The 16,245-nt window shown below is 40.3% G+C and overlaps 1 protein-coding gene across 3 annotated transcripts in view; it reads right to left on the bottom strand.

Moving 5' to 3' along the window:
• Window positions 1-16,245, bottom strand: part of LOC109930168 (phosphoinositide 3-kinase regulatory subunit 6) — a 107,785-nt gene that overhangs the window by 69,340 nt on the left and 22,200 nt on the right. For 2 of the 3 annotated variants that reach the window (XR_007264605.1, XM_020529716.2), the window contains exon 2: window positions 3,438-3,614. Coding sequence is in view for 2 of the 3 variants with exons in the window: in XM_020529716.2 (XP_020385305.1) it covers window positions 3,438-3,450 (13 nt within the window). In the remaining variant the exon portion in view is untranslated. Of the gene's footprint in view, window positions 1-3,437; window positions 3,615-5,151; window positions 5,240-16,245 lie in introns of all 3 variants that reach the window. The other variant, XM_048611000.1, reaches the window with a different exon arrangement.

Raw genomic sequence — 16,245 nt, 5'->3', positions numbered from 1 at the left:
CCGCCTCCTTGACCTGTCTGTCTTCTCTCCCACCTATCCACTCCTCCAACCTCACTGACCAACCCCCCTCCCCCACTTCCTATCTACACTCACCTTCACTACCTAACTACACGCTCTTTCTATCCTTCAGGTTTACTAGAAGATTCACTGCTCTATTTCAGGGACAATAATTTTGTAAGTCTCCCATAAACACAAGAAAGGCAGCATTCTTTATCTCTTTATAGCCTTCAAACATCATGATTTCCCTTTTGCAAGCATAAGGAAGTATGTAATGGTATAATATGTAAGGGATACCATTCCGTCCATTCTGCCTCTGCCAGTTCTTTGAAAGACTCATCCATTTAGTCAACACCCTTGCTCTTTCCCCATGGTCGTGAAGTATTTTCTCTTCAAGTATTTATTCAATCTCTTTTTGAAAATTACCACTGGGGGAAGATGGTGGCATAGCAGTGATGTCACTGGACTAGTAATCTCTAGACCCAAGGACCGTCAAATCCCACTATGGAAGCTTGTGGACTTTACTTTTAAAGAATAAATCTGTGATATAAAACTAGTTGGTGACAATGAAACCATCACAGATTGTTGTTTAAAAACAAAATCTAGTTCATTAATGTCCTCCAGGAAAGGTAACCTGCCACCTTTGGACTACAATACCCACAGCAATCTGAGTGACTCTTAATTACTTTCTGAAATGGCTTGACAAGCCATGGACAACAAATGCTGGACTTGCCAGTGACACTTATATAGCATTCAAAGAATTAAAAGAGGAATTAAATAAAGAATAAACTGGTTCCACCACTTCTTCAAGTAGTGCATTTCAAACCATTATAGTTCACTATGGAATGCTGGCTCTTTCTTTATGACAGTTACCTTAAAACTGTGACCTTTTGTTGCCAATCCTCTGCCATTAGGAACAGTTTCTCACCATTTAAGCTTTCAACACTCAATCATTTTGAACGTCCCTGAATTTTGTCCTTCAACCTTTCAGAAAAGTGAAATTTTGCAGTACAGAAGGAGGAAAGTGTTCAACGTAGAGTTGAAAGCAGGGTCAACGTATTGAATCCTGTCACTCTTCATCTTCATCAGAGCTGATTCTAAATGTTAACTCTGTTTTCTCCCACACAGATGTTGCCAGATCTACTGAGTTGTCCCACAATTGCTGTTTTTATGCCATGAATTTCAATGTTTGTTTTTATAGGAAATTAAAGGAGCTTAAATGTAGTGAATGAGTTTTTAATCAATGAGAACTGTTTTCTGAAATAGTCATTTAAAAACTCTATTTAATCCCAGCATAGATGCTGATGTTTTCTGATGTGGCTGCTAGTTGAGTTGACATGGTGACTGCTAAGGAAATAAGCGGCATGGGGTGGTGAAATGTGTTGGCATGAACTGGCATTAAGTTGGCAGAGTGGCTATTATGGGCTATGGGAGAGAGTGGAGGGGCATAGGTTGAAGTGAACTGTATGAGATATCCACAGGGCTGGATTGCTGGGGTGGGATGACCTGGCATGGGTTGGCAAGGATAAGATGTGTTTGTACGTGAGGGGAGGGCTACCTTCAATTCTATGCTTTGTTTTCCATTCATTGGAAAAAAAAGTGTTGGTGCAGACTGTATGCCTAGTCACCTCTGTGCCTGGCAATGTCCACACTGTATCTGGAGTTGCTCTCACAACTCCCATAGAGCATAGAACATAGAACATAGAACATTACAGCGCAGTACAGGCCCTTTGGCCCTCGATGTTGCGCCGACCTGTGAAACCAATCTGAAGCCCATCTAACCTAAACTATCCCATTATCATCCATATGTTTATCCAATGACCATTTAAATGCCCTTAAAGTGGGTGAGTCTACTATTTTTGCAGGCAGGGCATTCCACGCCCTTACTACTCTCTGAGTAAAGAACCTACCTCTGACATCTGTCCTATATCTATCACCCCTCAATTTAAAGCTATGTCCCCTCGTGCTAGCCATCACCATCCGAGGAAAAAGGCTCCCACTGTCCACCCTACCTAATCTAATAGAATTCAGCTACCAAGTTCAGGGGCCCTTTTCCCAGGCTTTCAGAGCCAGGAATTGTCCCAACTCAGAGTTTTTGACACAGCAGTGCTATTTCAGCATGAAAATGTCTCCATCTATACCTCTAAAGATTCTTCAAACTTTCAACAGCCTTCTTAAAATTTCTAATGCAGACGCTTCACAATAACATTCCCCCCTAACATAAACACACTTTGATGTACTCTGCACCAAAAAGAACACTACTTTGATACAGACCATATCACTCAGAAGAAAATACTCCTTACAAATCTAACACACCTCAAAAGTATTTCTATAATTCAATCATATAGTTCACAATAACAATTCTTTGATTTACTCCAAGCTTCTCACAGTAATATAGTATTTGAAATAACAAGAGTCCTTGCAGTAGGGCTTCCCAAAGTGAACATGGGGACACTAAGTTGGGTTGTGAGCTGAGATTTAGGGATACCAAGCTCTGAGACAGCAATGACCACCATGGAATAGAGTTAAAACGGCTGGACCCCAGGTGCCAGAGTTCTCTTAATATACAGCAGATCCCTCATAGTACCATTGATACCCCTTACACTTCAATATGCCTCATCTTTGATTAACAACTCCTAGCTGGATGAAAGATAAATGATCAATGTCTTCAAAACAAGTCAACTGAGGAATTTAGGATTCTACAACTATTAACTTATGAACATACGAACAAGGAAGAAGAGGAGGCCATTCAGCCTTTCGATCTTGCTCCACTGTTCAACAAAATCATGGCTGATCAGATTTAACCTCAAGTTTACATTCCTAAATATCTCAAAAATCTTTTATTCCTTCAGTAACCAAGAATCTACCTGCCACTACATTAAAATATTTAAACATTCTGCATCCAATGCTTTTTGAGAAAGGAAATTCCAAAGAATCTCAACCCTCAGACAGAAAAAAAATCTTTTCCTCATCAGTGTCTTAAATGGGTGCCCCCTTTATTTTTAAACTACGACCCCTAATTCTAGATTCTCTCACAAGAGGAACTATCCTTTCAACAGCCACTTGGTCAAGTCGCTCAGGATTTTAGGTTTCAATTAAGTCACCTCTGATTCTTCTAAACTCCAGAGGATAGAGACCTAGTCTGTCAAGCCTTTCTATAACACATTCTGCTCATTCCTGGTATTAGGGCAGTGAATCTTCTCTGAACTGTTCCCAATGCATTAACATCCCTCTGTAAGTGTGGTGACCAGTACTGTACACAGTAAGGAATTCACAGTCAGTAGCATAGAACACAACTAAACAAAGAAATTCATAATTTTTGAAGGGCCTGACCATTTGATTAAAATTAACAAATCACTTTTGAGTGCAAACAGCTTTGTTTCTGCAAATAGAAAGAACTGGACGCAATATGGGAAGTTTTGACGTAACTTAGAACATACCTTTTGGCTCCATTGTTGCTTAAGTGCTCAAGTGCTGCTTAGTGTCTTCAATGGGAAAGAACAGCAACATACAAGAGATTAGTCAGGACAAAAGCCTGATTTCCTGATTGTTCTACGGATTCTGAAGGTGGATATCGAAGATATCTACATTTTTATCTTTTTGTCCTCCTTTACAGCCTGCAAAATAAAAACAAAGAAACAATTTTGTAGTGCAGTGTAATTAATCTGTGTTTGTGAAAAAGTTCCATCTTAACCCCACTTGTATAACTTTAGTAAATACTGATATTTTTATGTGAATGGCTTCTTAAAAATGCGTTTTTAAAAATGATTTGCAATATCATAACAATCACAACCACTCTATTGCAAAAACTGGATTTTTTTTGCCATGAAAATCTACTATATGGCCTGAGCTGTACAGTTGACACAGGAAGCTGGAGATGGGAAGTGGAAGCAACAATCACCACATGTGGTTTGTGCAGAGGTGTATGAAAAAATAAATTCACAGCGTCATAGTAACACTACTTCCGTAGCTAGAAAAACATTAAATATTGCATAGAAATGGTGCAAGACATTAGGTTTCTTTCATTTAATTTAAAGAGACTGAAAACAGCAGGAATTCTTCAATAATTAAACAACTGATTGGAAATTATAAATTAAAAATCTAAAACATAATTTTAGATGAAGCAAAACGTACAACAATTTGCAATTTTCCTCAATATTTATTTTAGTTTTAGTGCTTGTTGTCTGTTCTAAATCTTTTATACGTCTAGAGACTTTCCTCTTCCTAAACTTTCCTTTACATAAAATAAGTATGACTCTCCTTTTTGAATCCAGACAAAATTAGAAAAGAAGACAGTTGATAAGGATGGAAAATTGAAGAAATGCAGCCTGCTACAAGGTCACGGTCTAGCTTGCATTTCCTTTCCCTATATCCATTGTTACTGCTGCTGAACCGCACTTTTTAATTGTGGTAGTGCTGTGCTTTGTGTTGAATTATTCATTCAATGTTCACATGCTTCCCAGGGATGACACCAGGATTAACCAACATTAAAAGAGACATTGCCTTGGAGTGGCCTCCATTCTGACCAGCACTTAGCTAACGATATCCACCTTGGTCTTTGTCACAGATAGCCATTAGATGGATCTTTTGGGGGCATTGCTGTGTCTTTAGCTGCCCGGCCATCTCTTTTGATCTAGCATCAGGAGCAGTTTCACTTTCACCAGATTGTTTGGCAGATAATATGGACACTCTCTTAGCAGTTGGAAACCTACTCAAAGCCTATATGCATACCTGACTTGTCATCACCAGAAATTAGGTTGGACTATGGTGCTAACAAACAGGCTAGTGTTTGCCGAGCCTTGCTGGAGGCTTCTGGTCAATCATTTTACTGAGTTGAATATTAGCTTTAAAAGACTGATGTTCCAGTCAATTATAAGCTTGTACGTGAAAGGTGACTTGGCCAACTTTTCGACAAATCTTGTGTGTGGCTGACGCACATAAATACATGGAAAAATAAACTCATAAAAGAAATTCAATTCTGAAAGGACAACTCTGAAACCATCTTCATAAAGGGCATTCCACAGTACTGATAATGAATATGGACACATAATTAAGAGATCACAACATCTGCTTTTACACGAATAAGCAGCAATGAGAAATGAAAGCCAGTACGGTATAAATAAGCAAAAGAGCTGATGCAAAGAGGCAAATGACCTGCATATATCCAAATGAAGTGTGAACAGACAGTCCACTACGTTTCCTCTATTTCCTAGCACATTCTCCTAGCGCTCTTCCCCAGGTTCTGAAAAAGTAACATCTGAAATAATAACTTAAATTGTAGCTTATTTACAGATTATGTGAGGCAAAAGCAAAGTCATACATTCTGGACCAGTGAACCTTGTAGTAGAAGATTAAACTCTCTTTACCACAAACACATTAATGGACTTCGTGCTGTCGATTAATAATCTTCAACAACTGTACCTAAATGTTATTAATTCAAACAGGATTAACATTTACTGCTTCTAAAACAAGTATTGTAGAGCAAATTAGGCCAGTGGATACATATAGTCATATTACATCATATTAATATGCATGTTAATGCTAAACATCTTCAAAAAAAAAGGGAACAAGAAATGACCATTTGAACCAATTCCTCTATTCTCCAAACTATACACAGAGGAAGCAAGAAGTCAGAAAAGAAAGGGGAAAGAGAAAGGAAAGAAATCTAGACCACGGAATCAGATCCTGGGCCATTGCCAAATATGTACTTTTGCTTCTTGCAGTCAATAACGCTGACTTGTAAGCCTTCTGACTGGACCTCACTCCTTCAAAATGACAGTTTGTGCCTCAGTTATCTGAAGTCCCCTTCTGCTTCCCTGTATTCAATGTTTTCTCCTGTTAGCACTTGGCAGAATTCAGCTTATAGCTTCGCCTCAGTTGTTATGATACTCTTCCTATACTCCCAGCTTAAAACTTGGCTGGTTTTTCTGGATCTTGATTCCCAGGCACATTTCAGTCACTCTCTATCTTGCAGCTTTTTTTTTAAAACATGTAACCTTTGCTGTGACGTTGCTATATGCTCCCTGCACATGTCATCACACCTATTAAAGAACTAAAAGCTGGCAGTCATGGTATTATTAAAAGCAAAGCAGAGTTAACATTGAATTTGAAGAAGAGAATGTGTACTGATGGAGAAAGAGCAGCTAACAACAATAATTTGTACTTCGAATGGTGCAGTTAAATATTAAAACATCTCAAAGTGTTTCACATAAATGATTATTGATCCAAATTTTTCAGGCCTATGTATTTGCAATGGCTTTGCACTGGAAATGTGTGGTTCACTGGAATTAAAGTATCAGAGAATCTTTTAACATTCAAGGAGGCCATTTGGCCTGGCATACCTGTGCTAACTCTTTAAAGAGTTTAGCTTAGACACAGAACCCTGCTTTCTTTCAGCAATCCTACAAATTCATAATCCTTAAATACTTGTCCAAATAACCTATGGAAACAGTTTCCACTACCGTTTGAGGTAGCATGTTCCAGATCCCAACAGCTCCAAGTGGAAAAAAAAATTCCTCTTCTCCCTCTTGCTGTTGATTATAAATTTATGACCATTTGTCACGGCACCAGTTACCCAAGGAAACTGTTTTTCTCAATCTACTTGATTAAAACTTCTCATCATCTTGAAAACTTCTGCATGGCAACCTCTTAACCGTTTCTGTTCTTAGGAGAGTTTGCAAACTGTCCTCAAACTAGAGTTCCATCATGTTCATGGCATCCTGTTAAACCATCTGTACCCTCATTACAGCTTCTGCATTTTTCCTGAAGTGTCATGCTTAGAATTATCTGTAACAATGTAGCTCTGATTCCAACAGAGATTTATAAAGTTTTGGCATGATTCCTTTGCTTTCTTAATGTTTGTCAACATATATAAACTCAAGTAGCCCATATACTTTTTATAAATCAACTTGAATTGCCACCTTAAAGGTTTATGTATCGTCCACAAGGTATTTTTGTTCGTTTTCACTTATCAAACCTGTGCCATTTACGTTACACTATTTCCACCGTACACCATTTCACAATTCCTCTGCCCATGCCATCCTGAAGTCTATAAATATCTTCCTCACTATCTGCAAAGTTGTTAAGCTTTGTAGCATTGAGAATGTCAGAGAATGGGAAGGTGGCGTGCTGGTGTCAACAGAACATTCTTGCCTTTTTTTAAATCTTATTCTGCCGTTCATTAAATGTCAGCAAAATACGTGATGAAGCTATGTGGTTTGATGCAAAATTTGTTCAATGTACCAACATTGTAGTCTTTCTTTATCTAGATCTGCCTCAGGAAGAACAGCCAGATCCTGGCATATTTGCCCCTATCAACACTTCAGATCACACAGCATCACTGACTGTTAGCCTCCCAAGCACCAACTTAGATACATTCATGTAGATTTAAATACTGAGCTGTAAGGGAGGTCATTGGATAACACAGTATCAGTTATCATAGAGTTCTAGTAGCTGAGGAAGAGAGAATTTGTTGCCAAGAAAACATATTTGCAATGTGCCTTAGTCCAGAAGTCTAGAAAGGTAGATCTCATTGATAAGACATTGTGTTCCTCCAGCTCCACAGCAGGCCAGGCAGCATAAGTGGAACAGGAAAGTTGACATTTCAGGTCGAGACCGTTTTTCTGAAAAAGGATCCCGACCCGAAATGTCAACTTTCCTGCTCCTCTGATGCTGCCTGGCCTGCTGCGTTCCTCCAGCTCCATACAGTATTGTCTCTGACTCCGACATCTGCAATTCTTGCCATCTGAGTAGATCTCATGGATTCTGCTTTTACAAGAACGCTTGCTAAGAACATAGGGTACCTTACCAGTGTATAATAAATGTTAGTTTAGCTTCATAGTATTCATTAATGTATCCCCGGATATCCCTTGTTGTATCACATTCCACATTAGATACCGATTTACACTGTTTCGCGAGTGCAATCTTGCATCTTTGATCATTGTTCAAGCTCCAAACTAATTTCAATCAATCAATGGGGGATCTTTTCCCTTAATTACAGTTACAGGCCAATTGCTTCATTTGATTTCTGTAACATGGACATTAATTTTGCCAGGGACTAGCAATGGGTTTCCAGATTAATCTTTCCAGAAAGTATTGTTTACTGGTTGGACAATTTTGTCAGATGTTTTCTCTTATACTTTTGATAATATAATTGATTCTGAAGTGCAAATATTCAGATCAAATCTGCTTTTAATACTTCTTTTCAAACAATGGTTTCAATTCTTTTATCCTCCCTTTTTATGGTGGAATGTCAGCATTCAAGTCTCTTCATTTGTTTTGTTCTGGGATAGGATTTCTTCCTCAAGTTCTTTCTTAAAAGTCATATAACACAGAGAGGGGATTATTAACCTTTATTATTTGAATGGGACTTTCAAATAGCCAATATTGACACAGTTATGATATTCTACCTTCAAACAAAAACTTAGATGCAGGCAAATGATTGAGCTATGCTGGTCACCCCAGTAACTTGTAACTCCAGCAGTACAGCAGCAGTCTACATCCCAAATGTTATTTTGAGAGCTGCAGCAGATATGTATCTGTCTCCTTATCAGCAGTTTCCTCTATACTGAGGTTTCCTTCAAACCGTAGGCAAAATAATCAATTGCATCGTTGAGATACCCACCAACGTCAGATCATTTCTTCAGTTCTGCTACAAATTGAAACACACATTTTTATTACACATTTGTATTAACTTTTGAACAGTTTTGTGATGACGAGTAGATTCATGCTCGTATATTCTAAGTCTACTTGAATTAATTTCTCGTAAAGTTTGTCTTTAGAGGTGGGCAGGAACAATCTGATCCTCATTGTATACGTTTACAATAGCTTCACTATTTTCAACATTGATTGTAAATTCACTTGCCTTAAGGTAAAAGCCAAGTCTTTTCACATATTTATTCTTGCTCAACCCCATTTTATACTCCCGGATTGCTCCAACTAACAGCATCGTAATAAAACAAATAATGTTTTGGTGACAAGTAGTATCAATTAGGTATGGAATAACTAAGTAATAAAGATAAACTTTCTCAGCAGTTCTAGGCAGAATCTCAGAATGCATGAATACAGTGATGCCGTGTCCCAGAGTCACCAAAGAATATACATGAATAGGTGAGTCTGTTCAGTTCAGCCATCTTGAGTAAGGAAGGGAGAATTACACAAAACATTTCTTTGCAAAGTAAACATTGGAAAAAAAACTACTCCTTGACCACATGAAGTGAGAGCTGCAGGCAGCCAGAAATCGCAAGTCTATACAAGTTTCAAAGGCTATGATAAGATCATCAGGGCTGACTGCCTCAATACTTCAGAGGTATGTTGCCTTGGGAGGAGCACAATCTTTCAGAGAAGATATTAAGCCAGGACCACATCTATACATTCAGATGGATACTAAAGACTCCACTGTTCAAAGGAGAATCAAGGATGGGTTATGGCTTTGTTTATCCCTCAACCAAACAACAGTCTGAAAGACTTTATATCATCCATTGTAAATCGGATAATCACGATTAAGGCTTGGAAGTGCATCTTTATTTCCGGATCTCTTGAGAATGTGAAAGATTCAACTTATTTACTTGACCTTGTATTTATATATGTTTCATAAATCTTATAATGATCAAATTGTTTGTAAGTGTTTGGTTTAAACTATTGAAGCCCAAGAACCGTGTACAGCTCTAAGAATGGGCTAGAGATTACTAATCAATGGTACTGCATTCACTATCTTAAACATGCAATAACATGGTGGCAGTGTGTACCACCTGCAAAATACACTGCAGTAACTCACTGAACCTCTTTCAACAGCATTTATAAAAGCCACAATCTCCACCAACTGAAACAATGAGGGCAAGCAATGCCAGAGAACACAACCACCTGAAAGTTCCCCTCCAAGCCACACATCATTCTAACTGGAATCAAATACAAATCTTTCACGGTCATTAGTTCAAAATCCAAACAGCAATGAGAGTGCATCTCCACCCCATTTTCCTGACTGATTAATACTTTTTCAGCTTTATAGTTATGAAGCATCTTTTATTCTTATTCAGAGCTCTAAACTCCGAGGAAACTTTAAGCCTATTCACATCCAACAAACTGTTGTGAAAATTCTGCTCACATTTCACAGCGGTGATATATTATCTCAGCTGATGCAGTATAATTCACAACACACTAAATCAGTCAACATTCTACAAGAAACTTCTCCGCATCTCAGTGCTAATTGATTGATCTCTTATCCTGAGATTGTGCCCCTCTGTTCTACAATCCTCAGCCAGTGGAAACAAAATATCTGGTCTAACCTATCAATCCCTTCAGAAACTTTTATTAAAAATTCCATTTTTATTCTTCAAAATTCAGGAGGCAATATGCTCATTTTAATCAGTCTAGGACGTAAGCCATCAGATCTTGGGAATGTATTAGGATTAATCTCTTATGTTTCACTGTAACCTCTGCTAATAATTTCCCAACTCCGTTAGCAGGCAGATTACTGTCTACTTTTGGTAACAATTTGCATCTTCTACTGTGAAGACAGATGCATACTATTTGTTCAGTGCCTCTGCCACTTCCTCACTCCCGATAATAGTTTCCCCTGTCTTTGCCTATAAGGGACGAATGCTTACTTTAGCTACTCTCTTCCATTTTCTATACTCATAAAAACAGATTTTAAGAGCGTTTACATTTTCGTCTAGCTTGCTCCTATATTCTATTGTTTTTCACTTTTTCATTTGTCCAGATTAAATTCCATCTGCCATTTCTTCATCCAAGTCTTCAGCCAATCCATATCCTGCGATATCTCTAGCAATCCTCGCTATCCGCAGCTTCTCCAATCTTTGTGTTGTCCACAAACTTACTAATCAGACTACCTATATGCTCCTCCATGTCATTTATATGGGGTCCCAGCACTGAACCCTGTGGAACACCACTGATCCCAGATCCCTAGTCAGAAAAACATCCTTACAGCACTAACAAAAACAAAGTTGCTGGAAAAGCTCAGCAGGTCTGGCAGCATCTGTGAAGGAAAAAACAGTTAACGTTTCGGGTCCGGTGGCCCTTCCTCAGAACCCTTACAGCACTGTTCTGTTTTCTATGACCAAGCCAGTTCTGTATCCATCTTACCAGCTCACCATGGATCCCATGTGACTTCACCTTCTGGATCAGACTGCCATGGGGCACCCTGTCAAAGACCTTGTTAAAGTCCATGTTGACAATCTACTGCCCTGCCTCAATCCTCAGTCACTTCCTGAAAGAACTCAATCAAGTTTGTGAGGCGTGACCTTCTCCACACAAAGCCATGCTCCCGAGCACTAATAATACTGTATTTTTCCAATGTGAATAAATCTTGCCCCTAAGAATCTTCTCCAGTAATTTCCCTACCACTGACATAAGGCTCACTGGCCTATAATTTCCAGGATTGTCCCTGTCGCCTTTCTTAAGCAAAGGAACAACATTAGCTATTCTCCAGTCCTCTCGGACATTGCCTGTGACTAAACAGGATACAAAGATTTCAAACAAGACCCCAGCAGTTTCCACCCATCAGGCCCTGGGGACTGGTCTACATTAATGCTTTTCAAAACATTCAATACCTGCACCTATTTTGTCTTGACATGCCCTAGAATATTAACATACCCCTCCTGAGACTCACCATCCACAATGTCCTTCTCCTTCGTGAATACCAATGCTAAGCATTCATTAAGAACCTCACCCACTTCCTTCAGATCCATGCATAAATTTCTCCTTTGTCCTTAAATGGACCTATGCTTTCCCTAGCTACCCTCCTTATATACATATAAAAAGCCTTGGGATTTTCCTTAATCCTGTTCGCCAATATCATTTCATGGCCCCCTTTAGCCCTCCTAACTCCGTGTTCACATTCATTCCCACTTATTTTATATTCCTCCAGGGCTCTGTCTTCAGTTCTCCCCCATTCCGCCAACCTATCCAAGTCCGTTTGAAGTTCAACACTACCATCCTCTCAATTTACAATGCTTCCAAATGTGGTAGCATCCAGAACTGTTTAAATTGTGCCTTGTACACCAAGGTCTGTGGTCATGTATATGTATCAGGAAAGCAGGGGTGCCTGTCAAACTTGACCCCTTGTCTTCCTCAACATTCCAAATAAACTACAATGGAACTTTCTTGTTTTTAAATGGAATGAATTTTTGTTCAAAATTTCAATTTGTTTTCCTTTAATGTTTCCCACCTTTTCTTTACTACTGCACCTTTGAGTCTACTTACCCAGGTGTCCTCTGATAACCTATGCATTTGGCTGTGCTTGTATTTCGGATTCCTGTTTGTGGCTGAAGAGCCTTACCTTCCAACTTGGCATGCAATTCAACTGTAATATGATCACCTCTTCCTTGTAAGTCTATTATTATGAGATTATAAATTAACCCTGCCACATTACACAATTTAGATCTAAAATAGTTTTATCCCTATTTGGTTCAGTGTATTGTTCCAGGAATTGGCCACAAAAATTCCATAAACTCTTCGTCTCGACTAACCTTGCCAATTTGATTGGTTCAGTTGAAATTCAGATTAAAATCCTAATCTTGGTCATCGTGTGACTATTTCTCTGTAATGAAGGTTAGATCTAAATTATTCATCTCTACTTGTGCCACTGCTTCATGTATCTTGTAGATGCTTCACCCATTCAGCTGAGCAGCTTTTAATTTAGCTTTATACTGCTATTCCCTGCATGGGGCTTAGTTGCTGATGCACAATACCATTCTGTCCCTCCTCTGCCTCACTTTTATCAGCATCATTGCATCGTACTGTTACTTTTCTCTTTGGCTTTTCAAATCTCCCTTCACCCCTGAATCTTCCCCCAAGTCTGTTAGTGGATAAGGTTTGAAACTATCTTCCAGGACACTGATCCTGGCCTGGTTTAAGTGGAACCTGTCCATTTGAACTGCTTCCACCTTCCTGGTGGTGAATGACACTGAATGGTGTCAGTGCCCCGAAACAGAAACTCCTTCCTCCTGTACTACTCTCAGACAGATGTTTCATTCTTTAATCTGCTTGATGCCATACCAATTGGCACGCGGGTTGAGGAAACTGAGATGATTAACTTTGTTTTGCATTTTAACTCAAACCCAAACTCCTCCAACTCCCGCAGCAGGGCAACATTCCTGGTCCTACCTCTGGCATTAGTTCCCATGTAGACTGTGACATCCGGACACTGCCCCTCTCACTCCAAGATCATCTCCAGCTACAAGGAAATGTCTAGAAGTCTAATACAGGACATCAAAAGCAATCTTCAGAGTACCCAGGAGCAGCTACAGAGAATAATGAATCCCTCCATGATTATACAGTCCCCTAGTACTACCATGTTCCTTTTTACACTCACTTTAATGGTATCCTGTGCCATGGTGCCATAGTCAGTTCGCTTGTGTACCCTGCCATCCCTCTCTTCCTTCACACAGATACCAAGTACATCATCCCTGTTCACCAAAGAGGTGAGGCTCCTCTGTCATTACCTGCTGGATCTCTGTACATGTTTGACTCACAGTTGCACCCTCCTGGCCCTGAGCATTGGCCAGCTTTAAATGTTCAATAACCCATGAGGTATGCCTGCCTCCTGGGACAATGTGCCCATTAACTTTACTTCTCCCCGATTGTCTGTTAGCAATTTAGACTCCAGCTTAACAACACTGAGCCAGGGTTACTCAAGCTGCACATGTTTACAGTTTTCAGGGACTGCAATGTCTTCCACAGATTCCCACAATCACAACATACTACCAGTCCTGCCAAGCTGGTCTAACCTTATCTAATTGACTACTAAAATAAGTGTTAACTTAAGTGGCCAAACTAGCAGCAAGTCCCTGAGCTTAGAGTCAAAAGATGAACATTTGCCAGCTACAGGTCAAAGGTTATAAAATGCAGCATCTCTCAGCCCCTCAACACTGAGTTCCCATCTTTCCCAAACTACTGATTTAGTCATTGTTCCTTGACACAGTCCGTGCTCCCACTCTCTTTCAAAGGGCCAGCACAAGCAAAACAGGCTGAATAGCCTTGTTTTATGCTGTGAAGTTCTATATTTCATTCAAGTGGGAGATTGAAAAAGATGAGGAAGGCTGTAATGGTAAAGTGGGAGAGGAAGTTGATCTTATATGACCAATAAATTCTCTTGACCAATATCCTGTTGCGTGTTCCCCTGCCATAAGCTCTTCAATCTCAGTTCTTACATCATTTGCTTACTCATTCCCACACACCAGCTCAGGTACCTCATCCCAGAGGGAAGTGTTTAATGACGGTCTGGATGTGGCACAAGTGACTCACAGTATTTTGCAGAAGGAATTGAGAGTCAGTAAGGGGGTTTCACCTTCCCAGCAGTGGCTGAGGAAATGACGCCCATGGTTTCAGAGTCAGGGGATCTGACACACTTAGTTAGGTAGGGGCTGAAGTAGGGGACAGGAAATTGGTGGGTACACGATTGGTGGGAGGGCAGACTGCAGCTCAAGAGATGCAGGATTGATTCAAGGCCGTGGTAAGTGCCCTTAAGAAAGGTCCTTCCACTTGCTTCACTCCACTGTATTTATCCTACTTCCCTCAGATTAGTCACACTTTCCACCCAACCCCCTACCCTCCACCCAAGTTAGGACCTAATCTCCTCCCTCCACACTCAGTGGGAGGAGAGAGAGGGAACTTCAAACATCCACTAGCCTGCTCCTGACTGAGTGTTTCAGGCTATAGCCTGTCCTGGAAAATTCCTCACCAAGTCCGTCAAACAAGGAATGGAGATACCTAGAAGAGTTGTGGGGCTGTTGGTGCTAGAGTACAGAGACAGGAATCTTTGAGGCCATGAAGTGATTTGAAAACAAGATTGAGAATGTTAAGATTGAGTTATCACACAAGTCAGAACCAAATCTGTCAGTAAGCACATGGACAAACAGGATTTGGTGTGAATGAGCTCAAAGGCAGCAGAATTTTGGATGATCTCAAGGTTATGGAAGGTAGTATGTGAGAGCCAGAGAGATGTACATTAGGAACAGCCAATTCTAAGGCAGGAAGGCATGGTCATTGGATTCAGCAGATGGGTTGATATAGAGGTTACAGCAGACATGTGATCTTAATGGAGGCAAAGATGTGGATTAAAGTTGACGTTAGGGTAACTTTTAATATAAAAGGTTGTGAAACATTACAAAACCAGAGTAGCTATTCATTAGGAGTTCCAGTTCTTTTATCTGTTTCTCAACATTTTCACTTGGCAACAAAAACTGAAGACTGAGCTTGCATTAATAGCCAGGATTTTCCCTTTTGTAGTTCAAGTATGGCAGTTATTTTCATAGCAGGTACTGCTTCCACCATGACCCATGACAAGATCTCTTGTAAGATAATCAACATCCAGTTCATTTCATATGCAAATGAGTTCTGTGATGACTTAATTAGCAAAGAACATGTAGCTGGAAGGTGAAAAATCTCAATTCTGTTGGCACCTTCTTTGGTCAAAAATTCTGCCGTCAAATTGAAAGGCCAACCAGGCAATCCTTCACTCGCTGCAAGTCAGGGACAGTGGTTCCCTGCTTCATGGATGTCTCACCTGACCACGCTGCTCCATTCTGTCTGGTCCCTCTCACGGGTGAAAGAAGTCTTCCCATCAAACCCAGGCAAGCATGGGCGAAAGTCAGAGCCTCCAGCAAACATAACAGGAAGTGCAGGAATGCCAACCTTCCATACACCATTTCCTACCACCCCGTCACCCCATGGCCAATCATGTCTCCCCATTATGTTCTATCATCACTGATTTGCCATCAGTATTTCCCTATGATCCTCAATGTTCCCCTCCTTAGGGATTTTACAATGATTGTAATCACAGAGGTCCCCAGACTTCCCTTGATGTCCCACTTGCCTTGTTGTTTTACCCTCCCCAGTCAAAGTCACCTACGTACTCGCTGTCAAGACCATATGCTCCCTGTCCCAATCTTCCAAATCCTAGACTACAGCATTCAAGTGCCCAATTTCTTGTGGCCATTTCCTCCGCTTCAAAAGACACCCAGGCAGAGGCGCAGACATGAACTGGCTTCAGTATGGGCAACATCCTGGACAGGCCCCTGACCATCCCAGACTCACTGCAGCCCAACAAGACCAGGGCACAAAAGAGTCCACCACCCTTTTGGCTGACTGGAATGCATCTTTGCCTGATTTACCTTTTCTCCTCTCCACTGCTTTCATAATTCCTCGTCTTCAGACAACGCCACTCCTTGTTCAAAATAACACAGTGTGGAGCTGGAGGAACACAGCAGGCCAGGCAGCATCAGAGGAGCA

Source organism: Rhincodon typus, chromosome 23 (assembly GCF_021869965.1).
Source record: "Rhincodon typus isolate 14 chromosome 23, sRhiTyp1.1, whole genome shotgun sequence".
NCBI lineage: Eukaryota > Metazoa > Chordata > Chondrichthyes > Orectolobiformes > Rhincodontidae > Rhincodon > Rhincodon typus.
Note: the sequence above shows the minus strand (reverse complement) of the source record. Positions and strands in the feature narration are given on the sequence as shown.